The 17,055-nt window shown below is 55.9% G+C and overlaps 1 protein-coding gene across 1 annotated transcript in view; it reads left to right on the top strand.

Annotated features, from left to right (window-relative positions):
* The first annotated feature begins 11,546 nt into the window (after window positions 1-11,546).
* Window positions 11,547-17,055, top strand: part of PPP1R1A (protein phosphatase 1 regulatory inhibitor subunit 1A) — a 69,098-nt gene continuing 63,589 nt past the window's right edge. The window contains exon 1 of the mRNA XM_077839002.1: window positions 11,547-11,627. Coding sequence (XP_077695128.1) covers window positions 11,547-11,627 — 81 coding nt within the window. The remainder of the gene's footprint in view (window positions 11,628-17,055) is intronic.

The raw sequence follows: 17,055 nt of genomic DNA, 5'->3' as shown, positions 1-17,055 counted from the left end.
GAGTTGCATCCGAGAGTGCTAAAGGAACTGGCGGCTGTGATTGCAGAGCCATTGGCCATTATCTTTGAAAACTCGTGGCGAACCGGGGAAGTCCCAGATGACTGGAAAAAGGCTAATGTAGTGCCAATCTTTAAAAAAGGGAAGAAGGAGGATCCTGGGAACTACAGGCCAGTCAGCCTCACCTCAGTCCCCGGAAAAATCATGGAGCAGGTCCTCAAAGAATCAATCCTGAAGCACTTACATGAGAGGAAAGTGATCAGGAACAGTCAGCATGGATTCACCAAGGGAAGGTCATGCCTGACTAATCTAATCGCCTTCTATGATGAGATTACTGGTTCTGTGGATGAAGGGAAAGCAGTGGATGTATTGTATCTTGACTTTAGCAAAGCTTTTGACACGGTCTCCCACAGTATTCTTGTCAGCAAGTTAAAGAAGTACGGGCTGGATGAATGCACTATAAGGTGGGTAGAAAGTTGGCTAGATTGTCGGGCTCAACGGGTAGTGATCAATGGCTCCATGTCTAGTTGGCAGCCGGTGTCAAGTGGAGTGCCCCAGGGGTCGGTCCTGGGGCCGGTTTTGTTCAATATCTTCATAAATGATCTGGAGGATGGTGTGGATTGCACTCTCAGCAAATTTGCGGATGATACTAAACTGGGAGGAGTGGTAGATACGCTGGAGGGCAGGGATAGGATACAGAGGGACCTAGATAAATTGGAGGATTGGGCCAAAAGAAATCTGATGAGGTTCAATAAGGATAAGTGCAGGGTCCTGCACTTAGGACGGAAGAACCCAATGCACAGCTACAGACTAGGGACCGAATGGCTAGGCAGCAGTTCTGCGGAAAAGGACCTAGGGGTGACAGTGGACGAGAAGCTAGGTATGAGTCAGCAGAAGGCCAATGGCCTTTTGGGATGTATAAGTAGGGGCATAGCGAGCAGATCGAGGGACGTGATCGTCCCCCTCTATTCGACATTGGTGAGGCCTCATCTGGAGTACTGTGTCCAGTTTTGGGCCCCACACTACAAGAAGATGTGGATAAATTGGAAAGAGTCCAGCGAAGGGCAACAAAAATGATTAGGGGTCTGGAACACATGACTTATGAGGAGAGGCTGAGGGAACTGAGATTGTTTAGTCTGCAGAAGAGAAGAATGAGGGGGGATTTGATAGCTGCTTTCAACTACCTGAGAGGTGGTTCCAGAGAGGATGGTTCTAGACTATTCTCAGTGGTGGAAGAGGACAGGACAAGGAGTAATGGTCTCAAGTTGCAGTGGGGGAGGTTTAGGTTGGATATTAGGAAAAACTTTTTCACTAGGAGGGTGGTGAAACACTGGAATGCGTTGCCTAGGGAGGTGGTGGAATCTCCTTCTTTAGAAGTTTTTAAGGTCAGGCTTGACAAAGCCCTGGCTGGGATGATTTAATTGGGGATTGGTCCTGCTTTTGGGCAGGGGGTTGGACTAGATGACCTCCTGAGGTCCCTTCCAACCCTGATATTCTATGATTCTATGATTCTATGATTCCTGATATAACACATGGACTGTGTTAAGATTATGACTGGCAAAGAAGAGGAGCAGAGGACCAGACAGAAATCAATTAACCAAAATTGGTGTGTCAGAAATTAGGCCTAATTGGTGGACCAAGTGATGAAGGGATGGGCTATTCCACCCATCACTCCCTTCTGGGGTCCTGAACGAAAGAGACTGGGAGAAAAATTGGCAGCTGGAGCGAGCTGCACCATCATGGCTGCCCCTCATCTCCTGGGACCCTGCACCTTCATCATCCTGATCCTGAGAGACGTTCTGATCAGACTGGGACAGAGAGCCGGAGCCAGATGACATCACCACCTTCCCTAGCTGCAACTGACTCCCAAACACCACCTGGGATGTGACACTTTGTCTCCTCCCCACTCCCCAAATATGTCCTTTTCCTTCCCCATCTTATTTCTTTTTTTCTCCATTTTGTCTATCTAATAAGAGTCTGGCTTAGCCACCAAGACGCAGATTTTGCAACACTGCTGTGAGCCTGTGACCGGACAAAGGCAGCTGAAAGCAGTGTCCTAAACAGGCCGATGCTGGTGCATGTTTGCCAGGTCTCAGAACAGCTGATAAGACCATGTGCTGGGCCTGGTTTTTTCCAGCAGTGAGGTTGCAAATGAAAGTCAACTTCAGAGACAGAAGCTGCATTTTCTATCTTTGCTGTTCTTTTCAATCCCCCTTTTGTGTGTGTTTGTGTTGTAGGAACCAGGACTGGACTTGAACAACAGCAGCAATGGCAGCTCCAGCCCAGCTCAATTCATTTCTTCTCTTTTCCCCAAAAAGAACAGTTATTACTCTCTTTGATACCATTTAAGAGCCTGTCAGACAAGAGTTTTATTTTTCCTTTCAAAACTCTCTCCAGCTAACTGGGAAAGGAACAAGGGATGTTGTTACAATGAAAAACTTATTAATACTGCATATTTCAAAGGCTTTCACTGTTTTTCTTTCTTTTCTGTAACTTTGGTAAAAGGTTAAAAGGATTCAAAATGGTGTGTTTGCCATGGCATTAAGCAGGCTGAGGTCTCTGCATACCAACCCCTGAACCTTGTTTAACACGCTTAAACGTTGAACAGTGTTATATTAACACCTTTGATGCTTTGGGCCCATAGATTCCATCTAAATTAATATAACACCTCATGGGCTATGGGGAGAACTAGATTGTCTGCATTGCCCTCAACATGTTTGCAACGCTTGCAGGTCTGCATTAGGAAACTCACTACAATCCAGTCTCATGCTTCAGGGATTCAGCCAGTGTCCTGCAGGATGCAGGAAGGAATTTCTTCTCCATGCACAACTGGTCAGAGTTCTGACCAATTCTAGAGTTGGTTTTTTTGTTTTCATCGTCCTCAGTCTGAAGCATCAGCGATTGGCCCCAGCTGGAGACGGGACACCAGATGGAATGGACCAGTGCTCAGAGCTGATCCAGACAATCTGCCGTCTAGATGCCTGGCTGTTGGTCTTCCTCATATGCTCAAGGTCACACTGTTTTGGGGTCAGAAAGGAATTTTCACCCAGGTCAGATTGGCAGGGACCGGGGAGAGCGGAGGTCACCTTCCTCCACAGCATGGTGCAGTGAACAGCTGGGCATATCCCATCTAATCAATTCCCTGCCATTGCAGGGGCCTCAGGAATTGGTGGAACCTTGGACTCTCCTGTTCTCTGCCTGGGGAGCAGAATAGCTTAATCTCCTGAGGACTGAAATGCTTTAGTCTAACCCAAGTTATTGGGCTCCATACAGGGGTAACTGAGTGGAATGTAATGGCCTGTGCTACACAGGAGGTCAGACTAGGGATCTAATGGTCCCTTCTGGCCTTAAACTCTATGAAACTATTACATTAAACCCACTGTACAGACAAAGAAATTGAGGCACTGGGAGAAAAAGTGACTGACCCAAGGCCACCCAATGCATCAGTGGCAGAGCTGGAATATTCAAGAATAATGTATTAACTCTGGTATTTAAAAGACATCTTTATTCCCACTATTCCTGCACATGGGGTTGGCTTGTCTCCCCCTCACCACTCTCAGCGGCATGCTGGCTGGGTAATGGAGGAGCCCAGCTAGGAACTCTGGCTGAATCCCTTACTCTTAGTCTGGTACGAGCAGGCACAAAGCAGAGACAGCGTGCTCACTCCCTGTGGGTGTCAGTGTGATCTAGTGCATAGAGCACTGGACTCAGGAGATCTGGATTCTATTCCCAGTTCTGTGTCTGATTTGCTGTGTATCCTTGGGCAATGCACTGCCTCCCTCTCTGCCTCAGTTTCCTCATCTGTGAAATGGGGATAAATAATATGACCTCATTTGTAAAGTGTTTGAGATCTGCTGATGACATGTAGCTAATTATGATTATCGTTCAGTTTGGGGAGGAAACAACTGCTTTCCATTGCAGAAGAGACCCCCTAGTCCCTCCCCATCTCCTTGGGCAGAGATGAGAGTCCTCCCCTTGCAGGGCCTGGCTGGGAGCAGCAGAGTTGGAGATGGGAAGGGTGGAGCAATCCAGAGTGATGAATGAGATGCTAGCCAGGGCCTACCTGTGGTGAGGAGCATCACAGAGCTGTTCGCCTGGTTCCGGGCACAACTGATGCTCACAGAGGATCAAAGCAGGGGGAGATCACCAGCACAGCCAGGAGCTGCTTGTCAGAAGTTCCCTTTCACATGCAGCGAGACACCCCCCCCCCCCGCAATCGGCAGCCTTCTACTACAGGACTTGAATAAAAGTTCAAATTACACTGCATGGAAAAGCTTGCGAGGCTGCAAAGTGTGGGGGGAGGGGTGCTAAAGCCAAGGGAAGGACAACCAGAGGATGCTACTTACTGCAAGGGGAGGAAGAGGAAGAGGAGGACGATGAGGAGGGGCTTGTGGGTGGGCTGGGACTCCCTCAATCCAAGTTTAATTCCTAGCTCTGCTACAAACCCTGTGTGACCTTGCTCAAGTCAGAACATCTCTCACTGACGTGTGTAAGGTGGTTATGATCCGTCTCTGCAGACAAGGCCTGACAGGCAGCTGCAGGGGCCATGTCTGTGCTGCAGGGACTGACTGCACTTACAGAGGCCTGTGCTGGCTTGGTGTCAACCCTAGAGAGATTCTTAAGGGGGACAGGAAGACACCAGCTACTGAAAATGGGACTCCCATGAGGAGGGGGCAAAAGGGAGCCAGAGGAGAACAGGTGATAATACTGTACAGTGGGCCTGCATGATGCAGCAGAAGTGTGGCCTGGAATATCCGTAATGGTCCCTCCTGGGCTACCCTCCCTCCCCCTCACTGGAGAAGATGGGGGCAGCCATGCTGGTGTTTTTTCTCTCCCTCCTTGAGGGGCAGCAGAAAAAAAAGGCAGCGAGAGGCAGCACTTGGATTCCCGACTCACGCCGTAGGACGAGCACGGGGCTCAGCTCTGCTGCCAGGTAGAGTGACTGGGGGGTATGACAAGCAACCAGCATGCCCACCCACTGACAGATACCGCTTTCAAGGAGTCAACAATAAGAAGTGATTATTGCCATCATAATGGACTTTGGGCATTTCAAGCTGGGTGCCCAAAAACAGAGACACCCAAATCACAGACTACTTTTGAGAATACTGAGTCCGGTGTGGGCAGTGCCAAGCACCATCGCTTGCCAGGGGACGGCGGCTCAGCTGAGGACCATTACTGCCCAGAGGACTCAGCAGGGTCAGCAGAGCCTTCTCAGAAGTAAGGGGGGCAGGGGCCCCTGCCACTCTGTGGCCCTGCCCCCTTACCCCTGAGGCTCCGACCCTGGACTCCCTGCCCAGGGCAAATGGAGGGTCCACGACTCCCCACAGCTGCAAGTGTGGCTCTTACCCCAATTTGGCTCCGGCTAGGGGGCAGGGCCTTGGAGCCATAGCCCAGTGATGGTAAGAGCTGTGCAGGCAGCTCTGCGGAGCCGCGGACCCTCCACCTGCCCTGGACAGGAAGCCTGGGGGGCAGGGACACAAGCTGGGGGCTTCTGTCAGACCCCCCTCCCACCTTGGGCAGGCGGCAGGTCTCCAGCTCCCCAGAGCTGTCCAGGCTCCAGCTGCCAGCCTGCCAGGGGGGCGGGGCCTTGGGGGGAATGAGGGTGGGGCAAGGTGGCAAAAAGTGTGTGGGCCAGGTAGGGAGCTGCCATCGCAGCTGGTACACTCTCCTCACACTGCCCGCACATGTGCTGGGAGTAGGCAGCTGCAGACTCGCTCCTGCCAGCTCCAGAAACCATGGCCTTGAGAACGGAGCGACCCCTAGGGTTACCATAGATCAAGTTCTCAAGTTCCACTGCTGGGAGGAGGAGAAGATGGAGGGAGCATTTGGGGTGTGCTGGAGAGGTGTCTGTGTACTGGGAGGGATATTTGAGGCGTGCTGGACGGGGTACCTGCGGCAGAGGTATTCATTGGAGATGGGCTCCTAGTGCTGAGGGGGATGGGCTGTCTTAATGGGGGAGCCCAGCTGCTGCTTCTGCTGAGGGGATGCTGCGTGTGGGGCTCCTGCTTCCCCCCATTCCCCTATCCCTTTCTCTTCCCCATCCCCCTTCCCCACTGCTCCATCCCCTTCCTCCCCCAACTCTCATATCCCCCTGCCCCATTCCCCTATCCCCTTGCCCTATCCCATCCCCCCTCCACTTCCCCCCACCTTACCCCACTTCCCCCATATCCCTTACCACCGCCCCCTTGCCCTGCCCTAATCCCCCGTGGGCACCACTCACCATTGTACAGAAAACATGATAAGACATGTGCACAGCACACATAGAAAGGGAAGACAACTAGCACTAGGACCCAGCTGCAGAGGCAGGAGAAACAGCTCCAGACCGCCTCCCGTGCTCCAGCCTCCAGCCTCTGTTGGGGGGCAATACCCCCCTCAAACTACACCCATGGACTCTGGCTGATGGGGCATGGGGGGGGCTGAGGCCGCTAGGCCCGATCTTGCTCTGCCCCATTTTTGCACCCTGCTGGCTCTGTGCACTGGGCAGCTGCCCTTCTCACCCCGCCCTAGTTACAGCCCTGCCATCTGGTGTCGGTGGCTTATTACTGTTTAATTTATCAATTTGTTCCAAAGCCTCCTTTACTCACACCTCAGTGTGGGACAGCTCCTCAGAGTTGTTATCTTAAGGACTGGCTCAGGTCTGGAAATCTCCCTCACATCCTCTGCAGGGAAGATGGACCTAAAGAATTCATTTAGCTTCTCGGCAACAGCCTTGTCTTCTTTCTGGGCTCCTTTCGCACCTCAGTCATGCAGTGGCCCACTGAGTGTTCCTGCTTCTGATGCACTAAAGAAAATTGCCTTTAGTTTTCGTGTCTTATGCTAGTTGCTCTTCTCTTTTGGCCTGCCTAATTGTGCTTTTACACTTTGACGTGCCAGGGTTTATGCTCCTTTCGGTTTTCCTCAGTAACATTTGACTTCCAATTTTTAAAGGATGCCTTTTTGCCTCCAATGGCCTCTTTCACTCTGGTCTTTAGCCATGGTGGCATTTTTTTGGTTCTCTTACTGCTTGTTTTTTATTTGGACAATACATTTTCTTTCAGCCTCTATTACAGTGTTTTAAATAGTTTCCATGCAGCTTGCAGGCGTTTCACTCTTGTGACCGTTCCTTTTAGTTTCTGTTTAACTAACTTTCTCATTTTTGTGTTGTTCCTTTTTTACAGTTAGATGCATGCTGGTGGGGGGGGGGCTAGCCCCCAGCCCCGCCCCTTCTGCCCGAGGCCTCACCCCTTCTACGCACTCTGCCAGAGCCCAGAGCCCCCCCCTCACTTCAGCCCCCTCTCGCCCTGCCCCAGGCTAGTGACCACAGCCCCAGAGAGCCCCGAGCCTCCCCTGCAGCCCTGGAGTGGCAGGAGGGCAGGCTGTGCAACCCCAATCTCCCCAGCCCTGGAGCACCAGGAGGGTGGGTGGTGCGGCCCAGCCCTGAAGCACCAGGAGGGCGGACTGCACAGCCCTAGCCTTCCCTGCCCCGGAATGCCAGGAGGGTGGGCTGCGCGGCCCAAGCCCAGACCATCCCGGGAGGCTGGAGCTGCGCCGAGCATAAGCAGGATGGGGGGGACTGGGGGCAAAGCATGGGTGGGGCCAAGCCTGGCTGTTTGGGGAGGCACAGCCTCCCCAAGCCTATGATACCCTAGCCCATGGTTAGATAATACTGCTTTGGGTTTCTTTGGTATTTCCCCCCCTACAAGGATGTTATGCTTAATTACATTATGGTCACTATTAGTGAGTGGTTCAGCTACATTCACCTCTTGGCCCAGATCCTGTACGTCACTTAGAACTAAATCAAGAATTGTCTCTCCCCTTGTGGGTTGCAGAACTAGCTGCTCTAAGAAGCAGTCATTGAATGGTGCATCCCATCCTGAAGTGACATGTTCCCAGTCAGTATGGGGATAGTTGAAATTCCTCATTATTATTGGGTTTTCTGGTTTTGTATCCTCTCTAATCTCCCTAAGCATCTAACAGCCATCATCCTGATCAGGTGGTCACAGTATATTCCTACTGCTATATTCTTATTATTCAAGCTTGGAATTTCTATCCATAGAGATTCTATGGTACTGTTTGATTCATTTAAGATTTTTACTCTATTTGACTCTACGCTTTCTTTCACATATAGTGCTGCTCCCCTACCAGCATGACCTACTCTGTCATTCCTATATATTTTGTACCCTGGTATTACCGCGTCCCCATAATTATCATTGTTCCACTGAGTTTCTGTGATGCCTATTATATCAATATCCTCATTTAGTACTAGGCACTCAAGTTCACCCATCTTATTGTTTAGACTTCTAGCATTTGTATACAATACTTATAAAATCTATCAATATTTAGTTGTCTGCCTTCATGTGATGTAACTGAATGGAACTCATTTTCATTTGACTGTTTCTCTTCAGTTCCTACCTGTACTTTATATTCTTGTGTTCTCTCCTCTTTAGTAGGATATAGAGAAACCCCTTTAAGGAATTCCCTTAAGGAATATCTCTGTCCGAATCACGTGCTCCTCCATGCCCATTGGCTTTCCCCCAGCCTTTAATTTAAAAACTCCTCTACAACCTCTTTAATTTTCCATGCCAGCAATCTGGTTCCATTTTGGTTTAGGTGTCTGGAGGACTTAGCCTCATTTGGGCAGCACTGAGCGCCAGCATTGGCCGGAGGACTGAGCCCTGTCTGGGCAGTGCTGAGCACTGTCGCTGGCTGAAGGACTGAGCCCGGTCTGGGTGGCACCGTGTGCCATCACTGGCCAGATTGGTCTAAACCCAAAACCTTCCCAATATTTTAAGGACACCAGGGCTGTGTCAGAATGTCTGTTTTCTGCTGGGAAAGCCAGGTTGGATTCTGCTCGCTGTTCTCAGCAAAGAGTGGCAGCCGTGGGCTGAGCAGGCCTCTGATACGTCTTCATGACACTTTTCAGCCAGACAGAGCATTTCAGTGAAAACCTAGTTAGCCGGGAATGTTTCACTCAGCCCCCTGCGCATGTTGCCTGCACGCAGGAGGAAAGGGGCCTGCAGCCGAGCAGGTGTAAAGTGGCAAAACTCCAGGTCCTCACTAACCCTGCGCCCGGGTACACCAGCTCCGGCACTGTCCCAGGAACTGAATTAAAGCCACTGAAACCCAGGCAGTGCTTTACAAGCTCACTCAAAGGGATGTGGGAATGAATCTAACCCTAACTTCCCAAATTGCCGCCTGTGGCTCTCTGCTCCCCCACACTCCGCCGACTCACACGGCCAGGGCTCTGCTGGTCCAAAAAGGCCACAATGGCTTGGGAACTGCCAGCCCAAGAGATGCCCTCTCCCTCCCCGTGATGCCTCCAATGTCCAGACACTCTCGCTGGTGTGTGTGAGACAGGAGGTTCTGGATTCCCCCAGCACCACTCTGGGCCTGAAATAGCCCTGTTAGGCAGGCAGCAGAGGCCATCCCTTTGGGCAGGAGGTTGTGGGGAGGGGTTGGGTGGCGGTATGGGGGAGCACCACACACACACACAATTCTGCCCCTGTGGAGCAGGTGAGAGAGAGAAATCACACATGCCAGGTGACTAGACAGAGCCAGGGCACCATGGGGCTGCTCAGGAGCTGGAAGAGAATAGACTGGCCTGGCCTGGATGGGGTGTCCCAGGATGCTGGGGGGAGTCCTGAATAATTGATATTTTGGTTTGGTGGCCAAACCAAAACTGTCCAACCTCCCCTCCCCAATCATTTTGGGTTAAAAGATGAACAGACCTTAGGTTAAACAAAACATTTAATTTGTTTTGGTGTGTGTGTGGGGGGGGTATTTGGCCCTTGCTTTGCTTTTTAAAATAATTTGGTGGAATTTCAAAACAAAATCTGACCTTTTGGGAGGGAAATATCAGCAAAAGACATTGGCTGAATTCCACCCCAAATGGTGTTTAAAGTATGTGTCTGAAAATGGCACCTGGCTTCTCAGGGTAGTTCTGAGGCTGCTGTCCCCCCAGCTCTGGGGCTGCTGTCCCCCGGCTCCGCGGCTGCTGTTCCCCCGGTTCTGGGGCTGCTGTCCCCCAACTCCGCGGCTGCTGTTCCTCCGGTTCTGGGGCTGCTGTCCCCCAGCTCCGCGGCTGCTGTTCCCCCGGTTCTGAGGCTGCTGTCCCCCAACTCCGCGGCTGCTGTTCCCCCGGTTCTGGGGCTGCTGTCCCCCAGCTCCATGGCTGCTGTTCCCCCGGTTCTGGGGATGCTGTCCCCCAGCTCCGCGGCTGCTGTTCCCCCGGTTCTGAGGCTGCTGTCCCCCAACTCCGCGGCTGCTGTTCCCCCGGTTCTGGGGCTGCTGTCCCCCAGCTCCGCGGCTGCTGTTCCCCCGGTTCTGGGGCTGCTGTCCCCCAACTCCGCGGCTGCTGTTCCCCCGGTTCTGGGGCTGCTGTCCCCCAACTCCGCGGCTGCTGTTCCCCCGGTTCTGGGGCTGCTGTCCCCCAGCTCCGCGGCTGCTGTTCCCCCGGTTCTGGGGCTGCTGTCCCCCAGCTCCGCGGCTGCTGTTCCCCCGGTTCTGGGGCTGCTGTCCCCCAACTCCGCGGCTGCTGTTCCTCCGGTTCTGGGGCTGCTGTCCCCCAACTCCGCGGCTGCTGTTCCCCCGGTTCTGGGGCTGCTGTCCCCCAACTCCGCGGCTGCTGTTCCCCCGGTTCTGGGGCTGCTGTCCCCCAGCTCCGCGGCTGCTGTTCCCCCGGTTCTGGGGCTGCTGTCCCCCAACTCCGCGGCTGCTGTTCCCCCGGTTCTGCGGCTGCTGTCCCCCAACTCCGCGGCTGCTGTTCCTCCGGTTCTGGGGCTGCTGTCCCCCGGCTCCGCGGCTGCTGTTCCCCCGGTTCTGGGGCTGCTGTCCCCCAGCTCCGCGGCTGCTGTTCCCCCGGTTCTGGGGCTGCTGTCCCCCAGCTCCGCGGCTGCTGTTCCCCCGGTTCTGGGGCTGCTGTCCCCCGGCTCCGCGGCTGCTGACCCCCCAGCTCTGGAGCTGCTGTCCCCTGGCTCTGGGGCTTTTGTTCCCACAGCTTTTGCACCGCAGCCGGGCCCTGCTCTTCCCTCTGCCAAACCGCAGGCTCTGCGGATCCCCTGCGGGCTCTGCATCCCGAGATCATAAGAAACGGCCGATGAACGCGGTAGAAGTGGGGGCCTGATCCTGCACGCCCGCGCCAGCACGGAACGGGGTCTGCGCTGTCCGTTCGCGCCAAGCTACTTACATCGCGCCAGGGCGCCCCGCGCCCGGGTGATGGGCGCCCGAGTCGGGGATGCTCGGCACCATCTTCCCCACCCATTGTAAGGAGCGGCCCCATCACCTCGGGCGGCTGCCGCTGGCTGGGAGGCGGAGGGTTAACGCTCCGGGAAGCTTGTGTGTGTGTGTGTGTGTGTGTGTGTGTCAGGGGGAGGGGGCGGCGGGCCGCGCCCGACCAGCCAATAGGCACCGGCTGCTTCTCCAGCTCCCCGAGCGGAGGCACCGGGACTGAGCGGAGACTGGCAGGGGCAACCTGGGCGAGCGCGGCGCGGGGAGCCGAGCGCGGGGCGCGTCCTTCTCTCCCTGCCGGTGACTCTGGGAGAGCGGAGCTGGAGCCCGCGGCGCCCTCGGCTATGGAGCCCAACAGCCCCCGGAAGATCCAATTCACCGTCCCGCTGCTGGAGACGCATCTGGACCCGGAGGCAGCCGAGCAGGTGGGTCTGGAGCGGAGCTTTGTTCTGTGGGGGCCGGTTCCTTGGCGATGCGCCCAGGGGAGCGACCCTGCGGGCAGGGCGCGCACGGACCCTCCTGCGCCCAGGGCTGCCAGCGCCTTCCGGGCAAGGGGGCAGAGGAGCCGGACAGGGCTGGAGACTCGGGCCGGCCTGTCGGAGCCAAGGAAAGGACCCCCCGCCTGCCGGGCCTGGAGGAGCTGCCCGGCCAGGACCCACTTACCTGCGAGGGGCACGGGCGTGGGCCGTCGCGGAGGGCTCCGGGGTTTGAGTCGCGGTGTGTAGTGGGACGTTGTATGTGTTGTGGGGGGCACTGGGGTGGGTCAGAGTGTCATGCAGGATGTGTGAGGGTATGGGTTGTCTGGGGTGTTGTGCCGGGTAGGGGGGTGTTGTGTGGGGTGTGGTCCCCGGTACGGGGGTGTTGTGCCGGGTGGGGGTGGGGTGATGGTGTGTGGGGGTATGGATTGTCTGGGGTGTTGTGCCGGGTGTGATGGGGGGCTATGTGAGGGTGTGGGTTTTCTGGGGTGTTGTGCTGGGTGGGGGGGGTGTTGTGTGGGGTGGAGGTGTGGTGGGGGGGTGATGGTGTGTGGGGGTATGGGTTGTCTGGGGTGTTGTGCCGGGTAGGGGGGTGTTGTGTGGGGTGTGGTCCCCGGTACGGGGGTGTTGTGCCGGGTGGGGGTGTGGTGGGGTGTGTGTGATGGTGTGGGGGGGTATGGATTGTCTGGGGTGTTGTGCCGGGTGGGGGTGTTGTGCCAGGTGTGATGGGGGGCTGTGTGAGGGTGTGGGTTTTCTGGGGTGTTGTGCCAGGTAGGGGGGTGTTGTGTGGGGTGGAGGTGTGGTGGGGGGGTGATGGTGTGTGGGGGTATGGATTGTCTGGGGTGTTGTGCCGGGTGGGGGTGTTGTGTGGGGTGTGGTCCCCGGTACGGGGGTGTTGTGCCGGGTGGGGGTGTGGTGGGGGGGGTGATGGTGTGTGGTGGGGTGATGGTGTGTGGGGGTATGGATTGTCTGGGGCGTTGTGCCGGGTGGGGGTGTTGAGCAGGGTGTGGGTTGTCTGGGGTGTTGTGCCGGGTGTGGCGGGGGGCTGTGTGATGGTGTGTGGTGGTGTGGGTTGTCTGAGCTGTTGTGCCGGGTGCGGGTGGTGTTCGGAGTGTTGTCCGGGTGTGCGTAGGGGGGTGCTAGGGGCTGCTCCCCTCAAGCGCAGCCTGTGAGCTGTGACTGGCGCTCCCCTTCGGCTGCCTGCGCCTGGCCGGACGGTCAGACCCAGCTGTTCCCAGCGCCTCCCCGTGCCCCGGGCTGCCCGGGCAGAGGGCGGGTCTCACTGAAGCCCGAGTGAGGCCCGGGCGGCAAGTGGCTGTGCTGGGAGCAGCACCTGGCCCGGCCCAGCTCAGCCCCGTGGCCCGTGCACTGGGAACACCTGGGGCACTTCACTCTCCCCATGCCAGCCCCGCGCTGCTGGGCTCAACCATGGGCTAGCTCCGCGCCGTGGCATCTGGTGAGCCGAGGGGCAGGGTCTAGACTCGTACCGTGCGGCACCTGGTCCTGCCCTTCCCCCCCCATGACCCCTGCCCCCTGCGTTGCTGAGGCTCCAGCGCTCCCTCCCTTTTGGCGCCTGCTGGCAGGGATCCAGGGCGAGACCTTGGCCCCGAGACTGGGGACGAGGCAGAGACTCTGGCTCACGTTTTTAATCCATCGTGTCCTAACCGCATGCTGAGCAGTGGCCAGGCCCAGCCCCCTTGGGAGTTCTGGGGGGAACAGAGTGGAGCTGGTGGCAGAGGCGGGGCTGGCATGGCATGGCTGTGCAGGCAGGGTCAGCACCCTGGGGTGGAGGACTCACCTCTAGGGGCCTGGACTCTGGCGGGCTAACAGCATCAGATAAACCTACCACCCAGCCAGCCTTCATGTGCCTGCCTTGCAGTAGCGGCCCAGATCCCTTGGCTGCCAGTCCCCATCTAGGCTGGAACAGCCGAGGGATTGTGTGTCAAGGGAGACCTCGGGAATGAAATGGCAAAGGTCAAGAGAGGACGTCCTGGTGCATTCGTAAGGCTGGGTGTGGAGAGCCTCATACTGGCATAGCAGGGGGCTGTGGGTCAGAACTGAGGGGCACCGGCAGAGCTGGGTGGGGGAGGAGTCCCGGGGTGGCATAGCAGGGGCTGTGGGTTGGGACTGAGGGGCACTCGTAGAGCTGTGGGGGGAAGTCCCGGGCTAGAATCTCGGTGAGGTTCTGGTTTCAGAGTAGCAGCCGTGTTAGTCTGTATCCGCAAAAAGAAAAGGAGGACTTGTGGCACCTTAGAGACTAACAAATTTATTTGAGCATGAGCTTTTGTGAGCTACAGCTACAGTACTCCTTTTCTTTTTAGTGAGGTTCTGGTCCTCCTGGTTGTGGAGAAAAGCTTGAAAATGTGACCCGAGCACAAGTGAAAGGCTCTGGAACCAGAAGGCAACAAAACAGAAACCAGTAGTCATTAATTTAAAAAACATACAAACAAACATGATTTTCGAGCCAGTCTCATAATTTGGAGAGGCCTGGGGTTGGCCATACCCAGGTGGGGCTATCTCACCTGGGCAGGGACAGGAGGTGTGGCGCAGACCCCAGAACTGCTGGTCATTTGAGGGGTTGCAAAGGCTGGTCTCAGACAGGCAGGCAGCACAGAGCCCAGCTGAGTGGTAGTTACCACTCTGGGCCCTTCCAGTCCTGCCTTCTGTGAGGACGGAGTGGAGACTTTGTTACAGGAACTCCATGCAGTCCAGTGGCTCTCCTCGTGCAGGGCTGAGCATCTTAATCGGTTCCAGGGCTGAAGCTCATGAGTTTTCCTCTTGCTACTGGGGACGGCAGCCCCAGCAGTGCATCTTCGTGGTCTGTGTTCCACCAGCAGGATGCTACTGGGGAGCCCAAAGATGTGGGATTGTGAAACACGGGCTGTCTCAGCACCGAGTGTCTTGCTGTCACTTCCCAGAGGAGCTAAATGCTGACAGGCGCCGTCTGTGTTGCTGTTGCACAGCACATTTGCAGAGAGGCTCGGAGGAGCTGCTGTAGCGTCTTGCCAGCAACAGCCGGGGTGGAGGCTGGGGACATGCAAATAAATGGGAAACTGATGCAGGGGGTAATGCACTGGGGGGTGGGGGGAGAGCAGTGGAAATGGCACCTTCCTCACCCATCCTGTAGGGGAGCTGCTTTGTCTGAGCTAGGAACAGGAGCTTCCACCTCCCACTCCTCCACACCGTCTGGGCTGAGAGTCCTTCCTGGGAGGAATAAGAGTCGAAAGGACCACTGTGATCATCTGGTCTGAGCTACTGCGTAGAACTTCCCTGAATTCCATTGTCAAATATGTGTTCCCCAGGTAGGTACTTACACACTCTAATCGAGTCACCCCTTTGAGTAGGTCTAGTGGGTTTGAGTGAGGTGAACGGGAGGAAGGACTCCTGGGTTCTAGTCCCAGCTTTGGGAGAGGAGTGAGGTCTAATGGGTTAGAGCAGGGGGCCTGTGAGCCAGGTCTTGTGGGTTCTATTTCCGACTTGGTCACTGACTCTCTCTGTGACGCTGGGTGAGTCCTGTCCCCTATCCATGCCTCAGTTTATTCTGTCTGTAGATTGGGTTTAGTGACACCTCACAGGCAGGGATCATAGATGTTTGTAAAGAGCTAAGGGCCGGGGTTTCAAGTGTGCGGAGGCCCCAGCAGTTCCCACTGAGAACAGCGGAGACTGCCCCCTCCCCGCCAAAAGCAATGGGAGCTGCTGGGTGCCAGGGGCCCTGGGGAGGATGGAACATTGTCCTTATCATCACACTTTTCATGATCCGTTCGTTCCCCTTTGCAGGGTTTTGTTTCTGAGTCAGGAGGTCACTTCTAACTGGGCAATGGGCACCGCTGGGTGGGGAGAGGCCCCCAGCTCCCTAAACTCCCCTCTTTAACCCCAAGGGAGCCCTTGTGCTCATGCAGTTCAGAGGCAGCCAGCTGAGCGGGGGGGAGCTGAAGAGTCCCTCTCCTGGGCTGGAGGGGAGCAGGCCATGGGCGGGGGGTTGGGAGAGTCAGGAGGCAGCCTGTTGGGGGCCAGCAGGTAGGAGGCTTCCCAGGAGTGGCCTGTGCCATACCATGGGGGTGTACATGCTGCAGATGCGTTCATCTCCGTGCTGCGGCTGGCTGCGGCTGGGCAGTGTGGGCTTCCGGGCACCCAATGGGGTCAGCAGTGCCGTGCCGAGTAACCCAGCCTCATGCATTGTGCAAGCTTCCCGGGCACCAGGCGTTCACGTTGGGAACTTCAGTGTCTGAGAGCATCAGCGAGGGACAAATGGCAGGGTGGGTGAGGAAGCTGGTGTGATGCAGGGAGTCCGGCTCCAGGCGGTCAGACCCCTTGGGTGCATGAATCCTGCGGCGGGGCCATCCCAGGCCAATTCACAGCACTCTGGGGGGATGTGAAACTCTCCTGGGGGCTGCCATCCTGAGCTTCTCCTCAAACCAGAATGAAGTCTTTAGCCCTTATGGCTACGAGATGCCCTCAGAGGTGTGACCTAAGTGTCAGGAATGCAGCGTTGTCTGTCTCAGTCTGCAGAGACCCTGGTCTGGTCACACTGTGTGAACTGACCCTGGTCCTTCCCAAGGGTGTTGACTCTGGAGAGAAATTATGATGGTTCAAATGTCAGCACTGGTCACTGCTGATCAAAGCAGCTGGCGAAGTGGGAGGATGATGGAAGGATGGCCCTGTGCAGGGTCTCATGGGGCATCTTGAGGGGTTTGTGAGTGAAGCCTGGGGCATCACAGCTGGCTTTTTCCCCAGTTTGACCCCCTGGTTCTGAACATTTGCAGCAGAGACTTAAATCCGGAGTCTCCAGAGATCTCTGAGGAGCAAATCTACCAGGAAAGCCAAAGGCAATGAGTGTGGCAGTGATTCATTGCGGGGGAAGAGCGGGCGCATGCTGGGAGAACCTGGGTCCCGAGTGGGATCCCCCTGCTGTGATGAGGAGTTCTTGGGATTGGCTTTGTCTCCTGCCTGGGCAATGGAGCCATGATGCCTCAGCCAAATTTTCCTCCCAGTCCAGTGGTGCTGAGCCCAGGCACAGCCCGGTTACGCCTCCCTCCCCACCCCATTGAGCTGCCAGGCCTCTCCATGCCCAGATGTGGGTCCTTCTCAGGAGCTGGCACAGAAGGGGATGCCCGAGTGCCAGAGCGTCAGTGCCAGAGCCTCCCTTCTAGCTGCGTAGATGCCGGGTGGTTCATACTATTTGCTCTATATGTGCTTAAAACAACAGAGGTCTAGGTCTGCTCTGCTGGGACATGGTCGAAATGGGGTTATTGGCCAGAAATCCCCACGGAGGCTGCTGTGCTGTCATCCTCCACCCCAGAGGTGGCTGCATTTCACGGTCGCTCATTGCATAAGGACTTTGCTATGAAGAATGTGAGGTCCTCTTATAAATGTTTGT

Source organism: Eretmochelys imbricata, chromosome 20 (genome assembly GCF_965152235.1).
Source record: "Eretmochelys imbricata isolate rEreImb1 chromosome 20, rEreImb1.hap1, whole genome shotgun sequence".
Lineage (NCBI taxonomy): Eukaryota > Metazoa > Chordata > Testudines > Cheloniidae > Eretmochelys > Eretmochelys imbricata.
The sequence above is the reverse complement of the archived record's forward strand: the minus strand, read 5'-3'. Positions and strand labels throughout refer to the sequence as shown.